The sequence below is a fragment of the Argiope bruennichi genome, chromosome 4 (assembly GCF_947563725.1).
Source record: "Argiope bruennichi chromosome 4, qqArgBrue1.1, whole genome shotgun sequence".
Lineage (NCBI taxonomy): Eukaryota > Metazoa > Arthropoda > Arachnida > Araneae > Araneidae > Argiope > Argiope bruennichi.
The window spans coordinates 88,416,794-88,441,650 of NC_079154.1; the positions used below are offsets into that span (position 1 = coordinate 88,416,794).

At 26.1% G+C, this 24,857-nt stretch overlaps 1 protein-coding gene across 7 annotated transcripts in view; it reads left to right on the top strand.

The window, feature by feature from the left end:
* The first annotated feature begins 605 nt into the window (after positions 1–605).
* The window catches only part of LOC129965849 (regulator of G-protein signaling 11-like), a 65,058-nt gene continuing 40,806 nt past the window's right edge, over positions 606–24,857 (top strand). For 2 of the 7 annotated variants that reach the window (XM_056080073.1, XM_056080075.1), the window contains exon 1: positions 606–974. In XM_056080073.1, coding sequence (XP_055936048.1) covers positions 909–974 — 66 coding nt within the window. In that variant the 5' untranslated portion in view covers positions 606–908. Of the gene's footprint in view, positions 975–5,102; positions 5,198–7,686; positions 7,894–11,474; positions 11,492–12,372; positions 12,451–24,857 lie in introns of those variants that run through there. The other 5 variants (XM_056080074.1, XM_056080076.1, XM_056080078.1 and 2 more) reach the window with 5 other exon arrangements.

Consider the following 24,857-nt stretch of genomic DNA (forward strand, 5'->3'; position numbering starts at 1 on the left):
CTAGGAAGTTAAGATTTGCTATGACTGAAAAAAAAGAGACGAAAGAAGAGACTATCTTTGTGCTTATCTGAATTATTTAAAGGAAAAAAAAAGAATCAGTGCTTTCATGTATGGTTAAAAAATTAACTACTTTTAACCGATGGTCTTGTTGTAGACTTTCTTGGTTTTCATCAAAGCAAGATATAAATGTAGGATAATTTCCCTTGAAAATTCTCGAAGAAGACAATGTAATCCCATACATTGGAACTAAGCCATACTTCTACCTCAGGTGCTGTTTAAGTGCTTACATGATCGCTTTAGAAGATACTATATTTTCCTTTTGTCATGTTTCCATGACTTATTGGCTTGACAAGATATGGTGGGTCGAATTGGATTAGAACTTCCATTACCTATGAACTGTTCGTTTTCGTTCCATTCTATAAATAAAAATATATATATATAAAAATAAATAGTATGCATAAATAAAAAAAATTAGTATAATTTTACTAATAAAATTCTAATAATAAAATCCAGTTAATTTTGATTTACACTAGAATTTTATTAAATTAAATAAAAAAAAACTTTGGGAGATAATAATTTTGATGTTTCTTTTCTTTTGCAGATTCTGCAAGATTATTTATATTTCGAAACAAAAAAAATTCTTGTACATAAATCGGAACGAAATACTTCAAGGCTCTAAGTAGTCAGATTGGAAATTGAAAAAAGTTACTGAACATGGCAGATTATATGCTTTGTATCATAAAGATTTAAGAATATGAGATTTTCAAGAAATTTCCGAAACAAGACAACTTTTTACCAAGAACTCAAGGAAGGTGAACGATATTTCTACAGAATGAACTGGAACATAGATTCTTGCTAAATGTTAATCGTCGGCGTATGAAGACATTTCAGAGGAGACTTCTATAAAGATGACCATAGGGTACAACGCCATGGACGAAGTAAGAGACTGTTCCCGAGAAACTGTTTTTCAAAGGGTAAGGCCTATTTTCACATAATGTTTTGAAAATTTGTACTTCCTATCAATATAACCGTATAGGATAATTCACATTATAAATGATAATTCTTTTGGTTAATTATTTGTCAAAAGTAATTACGAAGATCATAATTCACATTATGAATGATAATTCTTTTGGTTAATTATTTGTCAAAAGTAATTACGAAGATCATAATTCACATTATGAATAATTCTTTTGATTAATTATTTGTTAAAAGTAATTGCGAAGATCATAATTCACATTATGAATGATAATTCTTTCGGTTAATTATTTGTCAAAAATAATTACGAAAATCATAATTCACATTATGAATGATAATTCTTTCGGTTAATTATTTGTCAAAAGTAATTACGAAGATCATAATTCACATTATGAATGATAATTCTTTTGGTTAATTATTTGTGAAAAGTAATTACGATGATCATTTTTTTGAATGTTATAAATATCAGCTGAGACAGGTATGTTGAAGCTGCCTCACCATATTCATTGTTCGCTTCTTTAAAACGCACGCTGTTTTTAATAACTAATGAAGTAGCATTTCATAAATATTTTGATTAAAATATTGTTCTTAATTTTTTAAAGTTCCAAAACAACGGCATTTTATATACATTAAATATTTTAAATCCATTTTCTTGATTCGAAATATCCATCCTTGTTTTTACCTGGTTTGAGTTCAAAATATTTTTTAATCTTTTTTTATTTTTCATTGGCTGAAATTCTAAGAGAGATAAAAACAAAGATGACTAAATTAAAAAAGATTTAAAAAAAGATTCATTAAACTATGGCTGTTCTTTTAAATTTGATTTCATTCGTTTGTTGAAAAGATATAGTTTTAATTCAATTTGACATAAGTTACAATACATTTTTATCGTATTAATAAAAATATTTTTATTCTTTCTTAAACTATCGTTATATTATTTCATACATTGATTTCATAATCATGAAATACAATAGTAGGAATCAGGAACTTCTTGATTAAATTTGGAATTACATTTGCGTTATGAATTCTTTCTTTTTTTTCTCTATTATTGATAATAGAAAATTCTCGCAGTATTGAATTGATTAATAAACGGAGTACCAAATTATCTTTATTTTGCTGCTCATTTGTACTGTTGCTGTTAAAAATTTTAAAGCATAATCATGAAATTAAAAATTGACATAATGAGTACTCAGAGTTCTTATATATTATTAGATTTAAACGGATGCTTAATTTATCCGTTAAAATCCGTTTTATTATAAAAATTAATGAAAAAAATTAAATATTTCATTCCAAATGTTTACCCTAACTATTTTTAAACTTTCAAAGAATTTTTTTTCCCGTTTTAGAATTTTACTGATTGCATATTTTTTTTTTCTGAATATAGAATCATGTATTATTTTTCGGAAAATAATCTGCGAAAGAGATATAAAAAGAATTAACTAAAACTAAACTATCACTCCTAAAAGTTAAATCATATTGATCCTTTTTAAATTTCTATTTCTGTTGGATTGATAATTCAGATGATAAATTCGGATAAGATGAATTTAAGTAGGCAATATTAATAAAAAGTGAGTTCTTTGATAAATAACGGTAAAATAATGACTGTGCTATTCGATATACATATCGATAGTGTCCATGGTTTTATTTTTCAAAATAATATCAAAAAAATATCAAAAAATGCCTCTCGAATCGACAATATCGAATCGGAATCATTATGTTTCATCACAGAGGTTGAAACTGTGTCTCTCCATTTCGCAGGATCATGACTAGATTGGATCTGTATTTAAATAAAATATATAAATATATTTTATTACAAACATTTTAAAACACAATTATATTATATACGTATTTATATAAAATAACTGTGTAATTTGGTAATTACTTTTCCGTTTCTTTTATGAATTCTAATTGCTATTTGATCAAATTTAATGAATTTATTATTCGTGAGAATTTGCTTTTTTTATTCTAAATGCATTAATAGCACATGTATAAAATGATATAACTAATAATTATATCATGAAGTTTTGAATAAAAAATCATTTTTAAAACACTTATCGAGTTTTGTGCTGATTCTTTGATAAATTATTGAGCTCGTGTAAAGTGCCTCTGCATTTGTATTTAAGCAATACTTGAAAATAATCTATAATTTTTCGCCATTCTGAAAAATGAATTGGAGATACACCTCTGATAAATTTAAAAGTGATGAATTGATTGCGAATTTTCATCATACACAAACAAAGATAATAATTATAACAAATGCATGTGTTAATGAAGAAATGTGCTATAGTTCCGTATCATTTTCTACTATTTTTCTATTTAGTATTTCATCTTAATTCTACTTAATAAATTCTATTATAATTTTACCAAAAACGTTTTTTAAATAAAAAATAAAGTATTTATTCATTTATTAGTTTAAGCAAGGACTATCAATATTATTGTTCCGTCTGATAATATTAAACGACAAAATTAGGCCTAATTAACTAACTGTAATCAAACTATATATATTAAAAGAAAAAAACTATCGGACTTTCCGAAAATATTTACCATTCCTATGATTGACTAGGGCAATAAAAATCGACAGTTTAAAAAAAAATGTTAAGATTGCTGTCCCAAAGTAGCCCAATCTTAAGAATTGCCGCCAGTTCTGTGAGCTTGCAGAATGTTTCATAATGCATTAATCAAACATTCTCATTGACTTGATGTACAAATTTTGAATGCTAGATATTGACTTAAGTGTTGTCGCCATCACATAACGATTCAAAATTTTAAGGTGTTTCTTCAAAAGTATCTGTAAAATTAACAATTACCAAATATTGTTTAAGACACAAAGGTAAAAATATAATATGATGGTTTTCATTGATTTGGTCAGTGTGATTTTCATCAGCAAAAAGTTTACTAAAATAAAATTATAGAAATCTATTGTCTGGAATAAAACTAAACAATGGAGAGATTTATATTTTAATGTGTGGAAATAAATCGAAAACAATACAATGTAATAGTTGCTTCATATTTTATTTCTTTAATATTCATAAATAATTTAAATTATTTTGCTTTCTTCAAAACTAAATTTAAGCATTTTGGATAACTTTATAAGACATTTTTATGTTAAAATTTGCATATTATTTGATGAATTAAATGAAATTTTGAATTTTTTTAAAAAAAATTTATTATAATAAATTCTATTGTATTCAAATACTAAAAGTAATTCAGTTGAAAATATTAGGATGGCTATCATAGCTGACTTCCGTAATATTATTAATTTAACCTAACAATTTGGAGAGTAAAAGTTTTTTTCCTTGTTTTTTTTGCAAGAAAGAATATAATTGTGTTTAATGCCAAGGCAACTATTATAACTTTTAACTGAAGATGCAAATACGACAGACACATTTAAGGATTTTGGAAAATTGGCTGTCAAATAAAATATGATCAAAAATTAACTTAAATTACTAGCTACCTCAAATTTTGTAAGTAATCATTCATTTAAAATTTCTTTTAAATATTCTGCATAATATATTCATAATTAAAGTCTAAATTGGATGTTAATTAAAATTTTATATTTTGCAGAAGAGGAGTAATTTTTTATTATAGTGTCTTATGTATTTTAGAACATTGCAATTCAACAAATGAAATTTTTTATAAAAAATATAGCCTGCTTTTGTATTTGTTGCTTATTTTGTAATAAGGAACATCTCTTAAATATTAAATTATTTTCTTAATAATTATTAAAGAATTATTTTTCTATCATTTCCTACATTAAATGGAAATAATATTTTGAAAAGAAAATACAATTATTTTTAATAAATCTTACTTTTAAAGTTTAATTTATTGCTTTTTTATTTGGCAAGAGCCTTAAAATAGCATTTGGCCATTTTTAAAAAGTCATCCCATTGAATTTTTAAGCGAGACTTGCTCACAAATTCTTTTACCGTGAAAGAAAAGCAGAATTATTTCCACAAATCTAATCTTACCGTTCATAGGTTCGCTCTTCCTATCAGTTTTTAAAAGGACACTGACTAAAAGGCATCATTAGAGTTGAATTTGCAAGTCATCTTGCTGTTATGTGAGTTTATTAATGTAAAGTAATAAATATAGCATCTCTTGACAATAATCATATTTTAATCAATCAGGATCCTGGTTCATCGAATTTTCAGAAAGCCCGATAATGATTCGAGCTCTTTCCGCAGCTATGGTTTTTGAAAAAGAGGCGAAGGAAAAACATAAGGTACAAAAATGTCACGCAGCATGCATTAGATGTTTCATTTAATGAACAACCAAATTTTACACTGCTATTTAGCAAACTCAACGTAAGTATCATCAAGACCAGAGTTTCTGTTAATCCCCGACCATCATCGAATGCATTCCAGTATGGTAATATTCACATTTCGTCCATAGTATTTGAATAAAGAGCTTCTAGTAAATGTTCGAACATAGAATGTGACCTAATTTAAACGGGGTTTCTAAATTAAATATTTTGAACTAAAATATTCAGGCTCGATGCGGACTGAACTTTACACATTTGGTTTTCTTATATTAATTATTTTGTCAAATTCTGCTTGATATAAAATGAAATATAGCCCAATTATTTTTTGTAATCTTTAATTTTCAATATGAAACATTTCGACACTTTGCAGTATTCTGACTTTGTTCTTATAGACTAAAATAATTTTACATCAAATTTAAAATAAGAACGCATGTTCCGAAAATGTTTTGCAAACAGTTCCAGATCGAAAAATATTTTAATTGTATCCCAACCATCTTGTTTTAATATGTAATCTTAAGTTATTTAAATTTCTTTCAAAATAAATTTTGAAAGATTTAAATCTAATTCTTATCAACATATGTCAAGGTTAGTCACGCGTCACACTTTAAGAATTTCTTGCTCATATTCTTGATATTATAAATGTTCTTTTAGAACAGAAGTCATTTTCATAATTAGTTCCAAATATTTAATTAAATAAGAACTCGTTTTACTTTTACAATTCAATCAAATTTATTCAAGTCTGTATTTTGTCATTTTTTCAATTCCTACTATTAGTTTTGTTCAAATTTTCAATCGTTAATAAAATACTTTTTATTCATCCACTGAAGTTAAAACACATTTTTTAAACTTGTAATGAATGACACTTGATGTTAATACAGTTCTTTTTCAAATATTAATTAATTAATTAAATTGTCCAGTAATTTCTTCGCCAAATCCATCACCATGTTGCCGAATGATCGCCAAGCTCTGAGATTACTGCCGCGACACCCGATCATAAATAATATAAGAAAATAAGTAGGAATTGAATTAAATTTTTTTTTTTTTTTACTATACGGTTTGCGGATTTTGAAATCAAAATCAAAAAACTATTTCATATGTAATTATATGAAAATTACAAAAGCAAGCTGTGTGTGTTGAAAGATGTCAAAACGCTTCTCAGAAGTTATATGTATGTGACTGTTCGTATAATCTTATCCTTGTTTCTTATCTTATTTTGTTGATTACCTCCGGGGGAAACATCATATGTTTGCTGTGTTACACTCTTTTTGTTTCATTTTTTTGTGTTTAGTTTTATTTTCATTTAGTTTATTAGATAGTAGCGCAATTTGTAAATGCATTGTTAGGAAAATCAATCTTTTGATTCATGATATTCTCTAAAATCTTAAAAAGTTTGAATAATTTAAACAATTATTTATATTTTGCGTTGGTCTGTTGACCTTTTAGAAATTCTATAAAAATATTTTTATTCTTTATTTTGACTTTTGTCATAAATTGTGAAAAAAGCCTACTGTTTTTAATTTGAAATTTGCTAAATGTCACAGAATTCACTATTTTCTGTTAAAAAAATTTAAAATAAATTCAACAGCATTTTTTAACTATAAATTTTATAATTATTTATTAAAAATACATATATATGCAATTAATATCTTCTATTTTATGAATTTTTCGAAATCCCTATTTTCCCATTCAGTGCATTTTTAAATAGATTTTGTTAGCAGACGATTTTTTTCTCAGAATGAAATTCTCTCTAAAGAGTTGTCTCAAATTAAAATTATGTTTGCAAAAGCAGTTATTTATCTGCACGACTTCAAGAAAGTAATTTTTCTTCATTGATTAATTTGTAAAGTATTTTCTAGGTATAATTTACGCTTTATGTCACTTTTTACGCTTTCAGAATTTGAGTTACTTCACAGAGGAAAAGAACACTAAAACATATCTCATTTTAAAGATACTATTGTAAACATTTTAGTTCTACTTTGTTTATCTATCGTACTTAAATTCCAGAAAAATTTCAGTCTTTTTCTGTGCTTACTTCTTTTGTATACATTAGTTGTCTTATTTATCTTAGCAATTGCCATAAAGACTTATAAATGAATTTTTGATGATTCTCCAAGTGGGTAATATACTGTTAAATGGGTCATCGTAAAAGAACTTTTCTATTGTTTGGTAGAAGTAATGGGATTGGAGTATATCTCCATTGTGGCATTTGCTGATGAGGTATGCCAAGCAAAAAGCTATTTGTGTCGCTTGGTATTCTTACCTATTTTTTCCCCTTTCCATGTGTTTGTAGTCTTTTAGACAGCTTACGAATGCAGATGTTGAGTTAGTGTAAGAAATAATCTTGAAAACAAACGTATTTTCTTACGTTAGGCTTCAGAGATAAAAAAAAAATTAAAATTGAATAAGAGGTATATGATCCATATGACTGATGTAAACATTGCTAATACGAGTATAAGGAAAAATAGTGATATTTACTATATCATGCAAAGTAACAAATATGTTACGCAGAGCTAAATGAAGAAAATAAGTGTTTTTGTTAAGAGGATTGATGCAAACTGGCGAAATGTTATGCAGTCAGTTCTTATGATGAATGTAATGTGACTCGCTCCGTTTAAATTTTGAATGTAATTCACATTGCGAACCGGCTGTGCGTTACGGTAAGATTAACATTTTTTTATTTATTTATTAAAATAAATGAACATTTTTCGCTTCATATTTTTCTGTTGATACAATTCTAGCTCCTGTATTAGAACTTTGATTTCTTTTTTAATTTGTTAGTTCTTAACTTAATTATTTCTTAAACATTGCGTAACTTTTAAAATATTATTTTCTGCTTATTTTCGAATTATTTGTGTCGTCAGTACGTATAATTTCAATTCATTGATGATATTTTGAATTTACTATATTTTTATTTAAATTGTTTCAATTATGTAATAGATTACATTTTTTTGTAAAACAGTTGAGAAGTAAATACATTGACGTGTTGGGGAAAATAATAAAATAAAATTTTATTTATAACAAATAAATAAAATAAAATTTACTTGTTAACTCTTTATGGAAGTAGCAGGATGTATGGTTGAAAATCCGCATATGAATCTCAAAAAATTGTGTTTTTAATAACAGAGGTTTATTTTTAAGAGTGCATCAGAAAATAATGTTTTTATACTTATTCTTGTAATTTTTTTGTCCTATTATAATGGCTGAAATTTTTTCTATTCAAAAAGTATTCATGAAATGTGAAGAATTTAAATAAGCACTCTATAAAAATATTAATTTTTTTTTATTTGTTCGCTAATCAGTTATAAAGAAGCTACGGGTTATTTACCCAAATATCAATGCCAATGATATTATGACCTACAATTCTTATTCCTTCGAGTAATAAAATAATGTTTAATTTATTAATTTAATTATATTGCTATTTTTCATATTTTAACAAAGGCTCTGAAAATTAATTTAAAGAAATTCTTAAAATGTTTTCAGTTATTTTTAATTTATTATTTTTGCTACTATTTTAGTGACTATTAATGAATTATCACTAAAGCGATAATTAATAAATTATAAGGCGATAATTAATAAATTAATGACAACTATATAAATTTCAAATCATAAACTATCGTTTAGTTTTCATTCGCAAAATATTTTTGTCACAAATAATGCAACATCAAATCATTCATTTTTATTCAACTTTAGGAGCAGTTTTACTTTTTTCAATAATTAATAAACTTTAAAGCATTTTAACGTGCCAAACGTGAAAATGTATATATTTTTATTATTATTTTTTATATTTAATAAATTTCGAGTGTAATTAAAAATCATTTTATTGCCTAGTGAGAAAATGCTATAATTTTTTTTTAGCTATAATTACACTTATAATAACATCCTATTTATCCATTGAAGATTACCGGTTCTTTACCCATTTGCAGATTTGGAACCATTTTTTCTCAGAAATCTATTTATTTCAAATACTCTAGAAAATAATTATTTTGATTCTCTTCTAAAACAATGTTTTAAAATATTTACTTGAGTTTCGAAAAAAAAAAAAAAAAAAAAATAAGAAACGAAAAAACAACCCTGAATCAATTTTAACAAGTTAATAGGATTTTAAAGAAGTATATAAAAAGGTAACATTTTTCTTAAATTATTCATATTTACTTGCAAGTCAGTCTTATATATATTTTCCAATAATTTAATTATTCTTGCAATGTTTTATCATGATCAAATTAGAACTTCCTACGCATTTTAAATGTTAACTAGAAATTGAATAAAATGAGTAAGTAACAGAGATATAAACTCAGAAAATATCCCTGACCGCTGTATGCAAAAATGTATGTTCAGCAAAAATTTCTCCTCCGAATGACGTAGGTAGGAACCGACGAGTGATATCTCACGAAACGCGCACTTTCAGAACCCTTCCTCATTATTCCAGATCGTTTGCTTTTTGCTGAGTTGTCCCCTTTCTGACGAACATAGGCAGTTAGGTGTCTTTAGTGACGTCATTCAGATTAAAAATCCTACGAAAGGAAGATAAATTGCTTCACTTCGTCTTCGGAGCAGTTGAGCGGTATGGAAAGAATGCTATGAGTTCCTCCGCACTTCTTTTTCTTCTTTATTCGATCTTATTACTTTTGCTCCATTATTTTTCATTTATTGACAGCTTTATGCTATGCAGACGGAATCAATTAAGTGGATTTTATCGTTTTCTCTGAATCTTCGAAAGTAAATTAATAAACGCTTTTATTTAAATGAGCTTATAAATCATTTGCTTTTTTGCCGAAAGCCCATAAATGTTACTTTCTGTGTTTTTATTTTTGTTTTATTTATATAAGTTAGAGAGGAAATTAAAAATTTATAAAACGAACACCTTTCGATTTAAATCTTGAGTAGAGAAAAAGAAAAATTACGTTTTTTATTCTTTCTCAACTCCTCTACATTTCTGCGTGATATATTTAAATTAATGAAATCGAATAATTATTTGTGAATATGTTTCATTATTTATATATATATCGAATACCTAATTATCAAAAACGAACCTCTCCTTTCCAAATAGATTAAGATTTATTGATCATTGGGAATACTATATTCTATTTGAATGTTTTATTTGTATTTTTATTTCATTATTGTTAAGATCTTTTTAGATCTTTGCAGTTTCCTTTAGGCGTTTTGGCAGTGATTTTTGCTTTTATTACTGATGCTTTTGAAACAATTTTTCAATATATTTTATGTTAAACATAATTTAATAATCTTTTGTTCTCTTGTGGTTGTTTTGAAATCTGATAATCAATTTATTCTGGCAAATGCTGTATTGAATAATTGTGGCGATGTAGAAGCTTCTTCTCTTATAAAAGTAATTACATGAAAATTCAAAGTTCGGGCAAGCTCCGAATATTTATTATACTCAAGCATATAAGGTAACCCGTGGAAAATATATGTGTACATGTTGGTCTACAATACACAAATAAATGCATGTTTTCCCGTTATTTACAATTTAATTGAATTTCCTAATTCCATCTTCCGATTATAACCAAATCTTCATTGTAACGGCTGTATATATTTTTGTTGATTTCAGATACTAATTTAGTATTTTCCAGCTTTTCATGGGCCCATCTAAAAATTAAGATGGTTTTTTTTATAAATAAAAGAAAAAAGGAGAAAAAAAAACTGTCTTTTAGAATACAAATTTGTTTTGTTAATGCATGCTAGAAATAGAAATGCATTAATAGATATTATTGAATATTTTGATATAATGCAAGTAAAGTTTAAGCAAAACTTTTTTTATTATTATAAAAATTATTTTTATACATGAACATTTTATAATTACAAAACGGAAGGATAGTATTGTTTTGGTAACGATTTTTTTAGTAAAACGTTTAAAAGAAGCTATGTTAATGGAATGATATCGGTGAAATTAATCACTTTTTTGATCATGAGTAGTTGTATACAAATTTTTTCATTTATTTCAACTTTCTTGATTAAATATTTATTTAATATCGATCGATATAAATTAGAACATAAAAAAAATGTTTTTAATAATGAACCGAAAAAAATAATATGTTTACATTTCGATTACTCCTTTTATAACATTTAATCATCTATAAAAGTAAATGGCGCAGTTTGTGGGAAGTCCGTGGTAAAAATGGGATTTCCCACGACTTAATTCAGGTGCAGCTGAATAAAGACTTCGGCTCAAATCCCGAACCATAGTGTCTTCGGACTTCACTTAATACGTGTTTCATAAACATGACTCCGTTTGAGAAGGTAAATATAGTTCATGCAAATTTTAGCTTTTATCTATCTTCCAATAAAATTATCAACTTTGTAAGTTGGTTTAACAATGATTCCAATCATGCTGGAATATAGATTTTCTGAAATATAGTTTCAGTTTTAAATTTAGCTTTATTTAAAACAAATATAATGCTTTTTTTTTAAAAAAAAATTACCTCTATTATCTTTGAAAACTTTAACGTATGGCATCTTTCGTCTTTCAGAATAAATTATAAAGTTATGCAGAATTATTTATGTGAATTCTGATAGATTCCAATATTTTGATTTGATTTAAAATTAAATAATTTTCTCATTCTTGCTATTCGTTTGAAATATTAATAATAGTTCTCAGTAGGTATTCTTTTTCACAAGATGTTTTGTCCCTTTAGTTAAAATGAATTTAGTATTCATATTTAAACCGAAATTTTTAAACCAACAATTAGACTTTTTACCATTTTCCTGGACTAGATTTTATATTCAATTAAAATTGATTGATATTTAGAAACAATAAATTTGTTTGTAACAAATACTTTTAATGAAATTATATTTAAATACCGTAATAAACAGTATTTGTTCTTATAATAAACAATACAGTAAAGTAGAATTATATTATAAATTCTATAAAATTAAAAATTTGTTTTGATTCTAAAGAAAATAATTGTTAAGTTTGAAATACTGACGATATTTTTTCCCTTTACAATAATATTTATCCTCATTGTTAAAATGGTTTATTTTTAATTTACATAAATTTATACATTAATGAATTATTTTTTTTAGAAAAGATGTTAAAAGTAAGTTGAATGCAGTTGTGTGAAATCGTCTGAAAATGCAGTTAATTTGTATGTTATTCTGAAAATGATTTTTCATTTCCTTAGAACAACACTTTCGATAAAGAATGTTATGGAACTTGTGCTTTTGAGTGTTGAAAATTCATTGAGAATCGCTGTGGACAAGTAAATATATATACATATTTGAAAGAAAATGTTATAGTTAGAATGCAATGAAAATATGCATGTTTATAGCATAAGGTGCACTTATACAATAATGCACTTTTCTGGGATGCTTTTTATTTATCTTAACAATTAATAACTTGTTTGTATTTTGTTTTGATTAAAATCTTTCATGTATCATTAATATACATATTCTCTTTATCTCAATTTTCCATTCCTAAGTAAAATTAACCCTTATCTAAAAAATCCAAATTTTAACGCTTTTTATTATCGTTATGCATGTCTCATTATGTATTTTTAAAAATCTGATTAATTTACAAATAAATCATTTTTCTATCAATTATTAAAATTCAAATTTTAAAAGTGAAAACTTTATTTATTGCTATCTTTATTTAATTTATTTCATTCTATTCTCTGAGTACTGAATATATTTATTTTCTCTTTCTCTTTCTCTCTCTCTTTTAATTTTTCTTTTTATTATTTTAATTTTAAAGCTATCCTTATGAAAAATGCTTGATGTTCAAATGCGTAATAAAAATGTGAGAAAAAAATCTAATCGTTATTCATTTATATCATCGGTTAAGTGATGCTATTTGGTGAATTTCAGAAAGCAATAATTTGTTGAAAATTTTGTGACTGCATTTTCAATTTTATAACAATTAAATTTAATTTGTTGCTTGAAATCGAAGAAAATTTTCATGAAGTATTGTAAATTCGGGATTAAGTTAATTAGATTTCTATTAAATAGAAAACAAAACTCTTATAATTTAGAAATGCATTTCATCTGATAAGAATTATTGATTAAATTTTGGGTTATTATTTCTAATTAAATTTTAGAAAGAAAAAAATTGTTATTTTTTTAGAGAAAAGATGTAAAAGGCAAATTTAACTCATAATTGATATTTATTGATAGACTGCTCATTTAAATAAGGAAATTTTCTACTTTATAAAATAATTTCGTTTTTTTGTGTCTAAAAACAATAAATACATATTATTGTTGATAATCTCAAAATATTATTGCCTACAATAATTTTTGTGCAATCTTTAAATAATTTTTAAGGTTTGAAAATTGATATCAGGGACGAGTTATCGAATTTGGAATAGTGCCTAAATTGTACTTGTATCTTAAATTCATTTTTGTATAAATATTTATATTGTAAAATAGGCAACTTATGTTGCAACGATGTAATTGTGACTTATAAAATCATTTTTTTAGAGAAAGCGCTATATTTTTGCAGTTAGATTAGAGGAGTCTTTAGATATCATCAACTAAATATTTTAACAAAATATTAATCGTAATTACGCTCTTTTAACCCTTTCTAGGGCCGTGGGAAGTATGCTTCCCACCAAATTTATCAATCTTTGTATGAAATTATGTAGCTTGGCATAAGTTCTGACAAATTGTTTTAGTAAGTCAGAAACTTAGATGCTTCAGTTCTTTATCTCAGACAAAATGATGTGTCTTGATTTGTTACTTAATTATTAATTAACCAAATTAATTAATTAATAAAATTAAATTTATCTAATAAGATAACTGAATCCCTTTGCTTATTCTAATTTAAAGCCTAAAAATATTTTAAAATAATATGACTAGAAAAAAATGGTCCTTTTAAAGGGTTAAAGCGGATAGAAAAATATATCATTACGTCCTCAGATAGGAAAATTCTTTAACTACAGTTTATTATAATAATTTTTTAAATAGTTGAAAGATAATGTTGGGTATTAAATATAAGTTCATTTTTTGTAATTGTCCAAAAGTTACTGAGATTGAACTACAAACAATTACCGAAATGGAATTGCTTAAATGAATAAGATTATTATCTTGAAGTAAAAAGAATAACTCAAAAAAATAATTATAATCGCTAGAAGTTGTCATAACTTGGAAATGGAACAAGTGAAAGACGAAAGAAACTTTGAAAGAAATCATATTATCACTCAAAGAGGACTAAAAATAAAGGCTCCAATTTCGTGTCGCATATGAAGCGAAAAAGAAGAAATAATATTGAGTTTAAAAAGTTGTAATTGAATTATGTTGTGAATTTCTGTGATAAAGTGAATTTAAGAAACCAAAAAAAAACCCTTTGCTTTATTTATGATTCAAAAAATTGTTCATTTGATTTTTCAAAAAATTAGTGGTCTTATCTAGTCAAAAAATTTTCATAACAGGACCGATGATACAATTTTCCTATTCGTTTTATCTTCTTTAAAATATATTCTGTAAAATGTTTATAACATTGTTTTGGAAATAAAATTTTTTTTTTATTGAAATTGCATCCCTATGTTTTAAAAAAATGGACTGAAATCCACTTTAACGCGCCCTTTGAGTTAATTGCCAATATGGTAACCCAAAGAAGCAAGGTTGTAGTTTTCTTGGCAGCCCTATTGCTGATTATTATACTGATGTTTTGCCTTGTTGAGTTGTACACCTACTGCTTTGGTGACTTGGCATTGTTGATATCCTTGCCGTTATGAGGGGATACATTTTAATATATTTCAATCAGAAATTGTTTAGGTAGTCCAAGTTCAGAAACCTTCCACTTAATTTATTTTTTCTTTCTTTTCATCGAAAATGATGAAATTCATTTCTAACCGTTTTCTTTTATTACCATTTCTTTACACAAATTCTTACAAAAATTCTTTTTCGTGGTACATTATGACTTTATATATTATCATATTTATATCGACTACTAAGACTACTGGAAGATATTTTTTTATTTTATCGAAAATTATTTAAATAAATTTTTCTTTATAAATTACCTAATTTTTCATTATATAGGAATTAGCTTTTTGTTTCTGAATTTTTGACTATTAAATTAATACTGAACAATATTCTATTGCCATATATAGAGAGAAAGATTCCCTTAAATATTTAATTAAACTATATTGGTTTGACAAAATATCTTTTTGCATTTAATAATTCGTAAACCAATGGGAATGACATTTAACATATAGCCGGGGGAATTTTAAAATGGCGCTGAAGCATTGATATAAATGAATTAATATTAATTATAATTAAGTTACAAATATATTATTTCAGCTTTACTTGAGAATAAGAAAAATTGAAACATTTTATTCATACAAATAGTTTGCAATGTTGGAAATTAAAGGCAAAGCGAAGGACTAGAACTTGATGGAATTCAAATAAGTTGCCTTAAATAAAAACTTTGGAAATGGAAATAAATCGTCCGGACTATTTTCAAATTAAAAATATTACATTTATCAGTAACAATTTTATTTTAGGTATGAGTAACGATTTAAAATCTTTTAATCCATTAAAATATGCCATTAATTGTTTTTAAATGGAAAAACATGTTTTCTTAAATTAGAGACTGATTTTTTCCCTGTTTTTATTATGATATCATTAATGAAAATAGGAAAAATTTCAGTTCACGGGTGTGAAATTTTTAAAAGATATGATGTTTCCGTTATTTTCAATAAAGAAATAAAATAGTAATATAAATTGAAATAAACTTGTTCCTTATTCCCTTCTACGTACTCCTTTTTTTGTATAACATTTTATAATTTTAGTATTTTGATAACAAAAATATACAAATTATTATATCGTTCTTTTATAATGGAAAATTTGAGATAGATTTCCTCAGAAACATGAATTTTCGAAGAGTCCAAAATCCAATTTAATTCAAAATAAAACTCACTATTTTTGGAATATATTAGTAATTTATTCCCATTGTAAGCTTACTGAGCTAGAGAATTCATTAAAATATGAATTTGTACAACAAAATCATATTTTCCGTCATTCTATCATTTCAGTGTAATTTTGAAGATACATTTGTTCCTACAAAAGCTAGTATATTTCCGCTTAGATTGTGATCGTGAATTCATAACTCGATTTATTGACGGAGCTTAGAATTATTGTATCATTTCATAATCTAATAAATCTTTCCAATTTTAAGAAAAAAATATTTTAATTTATTGTTCTAGCCATATTTTTTTTGAGACCAATTGACTCGCCTGGATTACAGGGTGCAAAAATTTCAATAAAAATTATTTTTAATTACCTAGCTTGATTATTTACCTCAACGAAGTATTTTTAAACCTCAAATAGACATGACACTCGACTATTTTAGGAATCTTTCACAATAATGATCATTGTGTGCATTAAATATTTGTACTTTTTTAAATTGTAATGAAAAATGATTAAATTTCATCTAATATAATAATATGCTTGTTAAATCGAAGCCTTTTCGTAAAATACACAAGCCTTGAAAACACTATCATTCAACAATGAAGTTTATGTTTACTTCTGAATATATTTCAAAATTTATGCAATATTTCTGAGAATAATTCAGAATTTAAAATTTAACTTTAAGGTTTAAATTCTGAATATAAGGCATTACGATAAAGAAACAAAACTGCGGACTAAAACAGTGTTGATATATTTTTTATAACTGCGATTATACTATAAGAAGAATTAATAATGTTTAAAAATCAACGAATATTAAAAAGTTTTATAACATTGTTTACTTCAGAATTTAAACCATAACTGTAAGTGCAACAATATTTTAAAAATTCAAACTCACTCAGTATAAAAGCCAAATCTTCATATTTTAATCATCAAAAATGGAAGAAAAAATCCAGAAAAAAAATTGTGCTAATATTGAAAATGATTTGTTATGACAGAAATGAATATATTATAAAGAGTAATTTACTATTAATTAGATTAGTATACTTAAATATTATGGCAGAACATTTGCAACACTGAACGGATTATTTATTTATTATTATTATTTTTTAATTTTAAGATGGTGCAAAATTACTTTTGTGGCGTATTATTTTTAGAAGTTATGATGGAAAAACGTGAAATTTTGCTTTATTTTAATCAATTCAAATTTTAAAAGAAAAAAATCTTTCCGAGGTGCACATTATTAACTTTAAATGTATATTTTGGCCAAATTCCGAAGCTCTTTGAAACACAACACATACATCTGCATACACGTATGCAGATAAACACATATATACTTTTTTTTAAATAGTAACTACATTAAAAATGTAACTGTCCAAGTAATCCATTTTCTAATTTCACGCCACTATAATTTTATTTTATTTACTTATTTTTGTTATCGGCCCTCATAATAAATAACATCTTTCCTCTTTAATTTTGAAGAGTGGACGGAAACGCGTGATTAAATATTTGATGAAACAATAAAATTTTCATATAAAAAATATTTTTAAAAATTGTCGATATCCACGAAAAAAAGTATATGGCAATCAAATTGTTATTCTTATAATGAAAATTTTAAAAAATTTTTAAACGTATAAAAATTATTTTTGTTCAATTCTTCGAAGTGCGCATTCTGATCATATAAAATATTTTCACCAATTTTTTTTAAAATTTCTAAATCAAATGGTTCGTTCTGCAGAGTGTTAAAACACATAGCCATTCACCTTTATTATTATTATCATGCGAGAAATGATGTTGTTTTGGTTAGGGGAGTTTGAAGCTCGAAATCGTGTAGGCAATGAATATTGAAGCATAAAGGGCAATTTTCATCGTCATCTTTTAATCGTATATATATATATATATTTTATATGCTTTTACAAGTATTGCATAATTATTATGTATGCTTCTTTGAAAGCAGATGCGTTTTTAAAAAGTTGATCTGCTTTTACCAGTATTGCCTTATTATTACGTATGCTTCTTTGACAGCAGATGCGTTTTTAAAAGGTTGACGTAGAACAATGACATCATAGCTGTTATTTCATCTCAAAATCGGTCGAGGTCCAAAACTTTGTTTGCCAGCTAGAAAAATTGAAAATGAAATATATATATATGTAGGGAGAGAGAGCGATAGAGAAGTCTTACGTTAAGTTAATTAAGACAAATAATGACTTAAAAAATTATAATGTTCTCACATGATAACTTGAAATTTGCGATCGTAGATTTCATTTTAATTTTTCTTCAGTATTATTATATACTAGCCGCCTTTGGCGACCAGCCGGTTCGCTAATCTTAATGCTCGTTAAAATTTTAATACTTAAATATTTTATGTAATTCCTACTTTAATAGCTTCTTCATTAAAATATTTCAAAATTTAAAATTTCAATTCACTCATAATATTATAAAGACCTTCAGTCATAACGTAATCTGTATCTCTCTCATTTTCTGTTAGCTCCCGTAGAATTTATGCTTTAAATTAAAGTGGAAAGGATTAATCTGCAATTAATATAATAATATTTTTTACTGAAACAAAGCATTTTTTTAATAATATGATTACTGATAATAGAGTCACTGAGCGTTTAAACTTTATGGGCACTAAAGAATATCTTTCTTAATTTATGTATTATCTCAAGAATTTGTCAACAAAATTTTCTCAGATTCATCATGAACAGATCAATTCATTAACAATGTTTCCTTTTAAATGCATCAAACACTAAGAAAATAAAATGAATCGTTTAAAATAATCGGTCGAAAACAGGTTTAAAAAAACTACTTAAAAAACGATGTATTTAAAACTATAAGCATATACAAAAAATATATAACTAAAATAAATACAATTTACTTACAAAAGCATGCAACTAATCTAAAAATAATTTAAATCGTCCGTTGATAATGGTTGTCATGGCAACAATCGGAACAGAATGCGCATGCGTGAATTTTCTTCGCCAATTACGGTAACGCAAATGCGTGAATTTTTCTACGCCAGTTGGGGTAACGCTATGCAGATTATACAGTTTTAATTTCCTTTATTCTGTGTTATTTTAATTCAAAAGTACTTCAGAATGAATCTGAAACATGGATTAATTAACAATGTTTAATTTTAAATGCATAAAACATTAAGAAAATAAACAGAATCGTTTGAAATAATCCGCCGAAAAATTTTAACCCTAGCCTCATTTCTGTTGGGAGAAAAAAAAAAGCTGAAGCCTTACTCATTTGGCGCTGGGGAAAATGGAAGATTTTTTTGGCGGGAAAGTTAGTTTTTAATTAATAATTAAAATTCTAATTAAAATTTCAAAAAAAGGGACCCCAGGTGCACATTCCCGACCTCTAAGGTATACATGTACCAAATTTGGTAGCTGTATGTGAAATGACCTGGCCTGTAGAGCGCCAACACACACACACACACACATTGAGCTTTATTATAAGTATAGATTGAATGCTGATTTCTTTACAAATTTGTTGGCAATCAACTCTATTCTCACTTACAGAATCGTACTTTCATTTTCCACGAACTATTCGGGTTCAGTATTATTATTTGCATTTGTGTGCAGCTTGTAGTAGCAAACTGAAATACATCCATACATTATAGAACAGATTACTTCGAATGTAATAATTCAAAGTAAAATATAGACTTTCTGTAAATAAACAGATAAAATTTGAATACTAATTTTTTAAAAGTAGCATTCAAATTTTATCTTTTTATTTGCAAAAACTGCCATATTTTAAAATATGTATTTCCCAGAGAAGTTTTAAATTAATTTATCATGGGTACAAATATGTGTTCAATTAATTTAAATTATAACAATGATATACTATGAAGGGGCACAATCACCTCCTTTTGATCGGTTTAATGTGGCAAATTACACAGAAATGTGCATCGCTTCATATAGCAAAACATAAGTGTCAGAAGAATGGACAAGAAATTTGCATTTCAGTATGGAATTCTCTTATGCTCGTTAAATAAATTTTATTAAATTCTTGAATAGTATTAACTTAATTGGAGCATATTTCATTTTAATAAGAAAAAAAATCAGAAATTATAAGCTGTATTCTATACCGTTTTGGTCCATATTTTTAAAAATCCATATACTGTTTAAACACATGTGTCAAAAACGTGTTTTAAAACAACATCTTACGTAACGTCATAAAAATCTAATAGAATCCATTTCATTAGCTAATGATACTGCGGAAATACTTAAGGTAAACAAAAAGATGCGATGAATAGAAGTTAATTGAAGAAGAACAGGTTTATTTTTCATTAAACTTAATAGCAAAGTTTTAGTTATGGCTGTCAATATCATTCTTCTGAAAGTGCAAGTCTGCACGAAATAGTTTAGAAAAACTATGTTTATAAAAGACAAGGAAAGATGTGTTTGTATAACAAAAGTGGAGGCAAGTTATTCGAGGAAGGGTCTAACTTTTCAGCATCAACTGCCTTTCAATTTAGTTAATGATATTAATTAATTAATGTACGATTCGATCTCGAGTACATCGTTGCCGGTCGCCAGGTAGCTCAAGTAAGAGCTACATTAGTGACTGTTTATATCGAGTATCGCTGTTCATCTTGTGGCATCAAAAAGTAGATAACTAAGATATGTAAAATTTTATAGACGATGATTGTTGATTCTATTACGTAATGTATCCTTTGAGTAAGTATTGATTTTGATTCTAATAAGAATTCTTCAGAATTCCGTTTCACTCTTATTAAGAATTCCTTTTCATTCTTATTAAGAGTGAAAGGAATTCTTAATCACTCTTAAAGGAAAGGAATTCTTCTTTCACTCTTATTAAGAGTGAAAAAGTCACTCTTATTAAGAGTGACTTTTTCCACTCTTTTGCTAATTTAGTCTCAAATGAGATATGAAGATGCATTTTTAAGTTGTTTTTAAATAATTAATATGCGCATCAAAAATCCAGTTTATATGAAATTTGCATTACAAAATTTAGTTCTAAATTCCATACAAAGTAATACTTTAACTTAACAGTATGAATGCACATATCGAATTCTAATTAGTTAAAAGTTTTACCCTAATATTTACTAAATAGTTGTGGATTATTACATTTTTATATTATTTACCATAAACAATTTTTCTAATCCACAGAGTGATTAAAAATGGATCTGCAACTTTGCAAGGCTATTAAAAGGACAGAAAACAAAGTATAATCTTGTTGTTCTTTGGAAATTGTAAATAACAGTTGAAAGTTTAAATTCAGTACAGTTGTAAATGTTCATTATGAACCACTCCAAAAATACATCTAAACAATTCGATAGCTCATCTCTAACTTTTTCAGCATCTTTGCTGTGATGCATTGAAAGCCTGCAGTTCTGCATGTCTTAAGTTCTTCACCATCATTTAGTAGCGATGAAGTAAACACTTGCTGTTTGATGTATATGTCAAATATTGCCATACATGTATATCCACATCCTTTTCAAAGTTTCATATCAGCATGCAGGAAAAATTGTGGAATGAGTTGTCGTACCACTTCGATATAATTTGCATTGTTGAAGGGGTCACATTGAACACTTATAACTGTATTGAATTTTAATCTTTCGATTCATATTTTTGATTTTCGATGAACAACAAGGCTGTACTTTTTTTTGTTTCTTTTAATAATCCAACAAAGATGGCTCATTCATTTATAATCAAATTATTTAAAACCCATATACATTCAAGTCAGAAATGTACATGAAACACTATATGGTTAGCAGAAATTCGTTCAAATATTCAAAAGAGTAAAGTTTTCCCCAAGATATATTTTAATAAGAATTATCAAAGAAATACTCGAGAACATTGGAAGATATAATGTTCCCTCAAGAATAAACTTCATTTTTAGTAAATCGAAGAATATATAATTTACAAAAATAAATTTTAAACCCTGTTTCACTTCAATAACTATTAACAGAATATGAAAAGTAGTTATTAATAACTGGAATAATCTATTCTGTTAATAATACGTTGAAATACTGTTTATTTACCGCATGTGTGACAAGATGATTTAACAAGAATATTAATTGCTTAAAATTTAATTTAAATTTCGTATTCACAATTTGATATTCCTAATTAATAAATTATTTTTAAGCATCAAATTGAGATATACATTCTAATCGCGTTATTTTAATAGCCTTACTGTCTTTCCTGATCTGTTTATTTCGTACATGGTGTCCAGTTTCATGGCATCATAGTGCCAATAAAAATTGAGATGCCGCGGTTATAGATTCCGAATTGCTTGTTGCTTTTTGCTGTAAGGTAATTTTACTTTTCCTTTCTTCATATAAATAGTGTAGATAATGAACATAACTTATTTTTGCAGATTTCAGCAAACGAATAAAAGCATGGCATTAAAATTTGATAAAATGATGAAAACGGTTTAAATTTCGTTGCAATAAAAAATTCAAATGTTGAAAATTTGAAAAAAAAATTCTAAATTTCTGGATTGTGTAACTTTGTTGTACCAAGTTTGGTAACTCTTGGTCAAGCCTTTAGAACACCAACACGCACACATATATTGATCATTATTATTATACCACATTCACCTTCACTATATTGACTTTCCTGGTTGTTTGATTATTGATATGGATTGTGTTTATTTAAAATTTTACCGTGTTGTTTGAAATGATTGAAAAAAAATTTTGGTATCAGACAGCTACAAATTACAGATATAAATAAAGATTGTACACAAAGGACTATAAAATAAAGTACACACATTATTGTGTGTACTTTTATATTAAAAGTAGTTCTAATAATATATTAGAACTATCTTAAAAGTTTTTAAATTTCTGCTTTTAAATGAATTTGCATAAGTATAATTAAATTTATAATAATCGATAATGCTTATGAAAATTAAAAAAATCGTTTATACAACTTTCTGTTTATACGTCCTTTCGCATCAGCCCTTTGAAAGACGTATAAATATATATTTCTTTCAATATATATATACTCCAGAGAAGCATGCATGAATGTTTGTATTTGTACTTAACAAAAGAGAGCGTTCTTTTGTTTCCTATACATATTACATGATCGATGCGTTCGTTCTGTGAGCTAAGAAAGGTCTTTTCTTTCATTGCGCTATTTTTTTTTCCTCCTGTTTTATTTCGTCGTTCGCGCGTGTTTGAATCTGGTCCATGAATTATTACTTTTTTGGACGTTTGCTGTTGAGAATGAAGAACTGAATTCCTTTTTTCTTTTTAGCTTGTGAGATGCTTTATCTGAACTAATGTGCATAAAGAGACAGACAGAATTCTTACAATTCTTTATGCCGAGTCTTTAGGTAGTGCTGTTAAATATTTATAAAGACAAAACGTACGTGTGATTTTAGTTCAAACCGAGATAATATTTATATGTTCTCTAGAGAAAGCATATCAAACTTAATGATAATATAGATCAAATAAATATTATAATGGCGCTATGGAAAATGGAAATATATCTAATTTTTAAAGAACGTTTATATAATTTTGAAAGTGATGTATCCACTATCACAACCTCTCTCTTGTTTTGGCACTCAAGATGATCTGAATGGCAGTCATTTCGACAATGCAAGAAAGAAAAATGTGGTAAAAGCTTCAAGAGCCATTACTAACCATGGCTGAATCCCTCCCGTAAGATGTACATCCCATCACTGAAATGGCAGTAACTCATCCTTACAACATTGTTATACCAATTAAGGAAAAAAGAACCTTCTTATTTCCCCTCCACATATTTGTGGTGTTCCTTGAAGGAATGCACATAGTCTATAAAATTAGCCATAGCTTAATAAGTACATACGTCTATGTGGTACAAATACTTCGTAAAAAATGAATCTAATTTTTTTATCACAAGGACTAAGGATGTCAATATCGAAAAATGTTGTTGAAATAAAACGATAATTCTTTACATATCCGATATTCACTTTTCTTTATGCATTAGATTCATTGAGGTGTTCTTCCATTGAAAAAAAAGGCAATTTGAAATTATTCAATTCAAAAATTATATATTTATGAAAATCATGCTTCAACGAATATTATAAAAAAAAACTATTGCCAAAAATAACTATTGAATGTAGCTGAAAAATAAAATTTTAAGAAAGTTGCTTGCTCATAATAATAAAAAAAACCATGTTTAGACAGATAAAAAGTGAAGGAAAACATATACAGCAATAACTATAGCAACAACAAGGAAACTTAAGTTCATAGCATGGATTATTTTTCCTAATAGACTTTTTGAAATAATTACAAACACATGAAACAGTTTCTGTTCAATATTGTTTCTTTTCCTGTTCATATTTTCCTTTGCCCTTGAAAGAAAATTCTACAAATTTTATTAAAATGATATCGACTCAAAAATCGTATATTATAAACATGTTGTATTTATGCAAGTGAAGAGAATTCATCTTATGACTTTAAACCCGTAATTCTTGTATGTATATATAAATTTATTTACTTCATGTATCTCTGAAACGATTCTAATGATGTGGATCTAATCTTATATTTAGATAAGGCTTTGCTTTTTTTAGTTTATCTATATAGGTATCTTCTCTAAAAAAATGAGATTTTACACCAAAATTTATAATTTTTTTATAACTAACTATTAGAATAAGTTTATTCAATTTCTGCTTCGAAGTGTGGGCAATGCAATATCGGAACTACATAGCTGATGCGTGTGTTATCCCGTTCGAATAGCGCTTTTTGCTTTATTTTTTACTTATGTACTTATATTTAATATTTTTACTTTTTAATTTCTCTATATAGGTG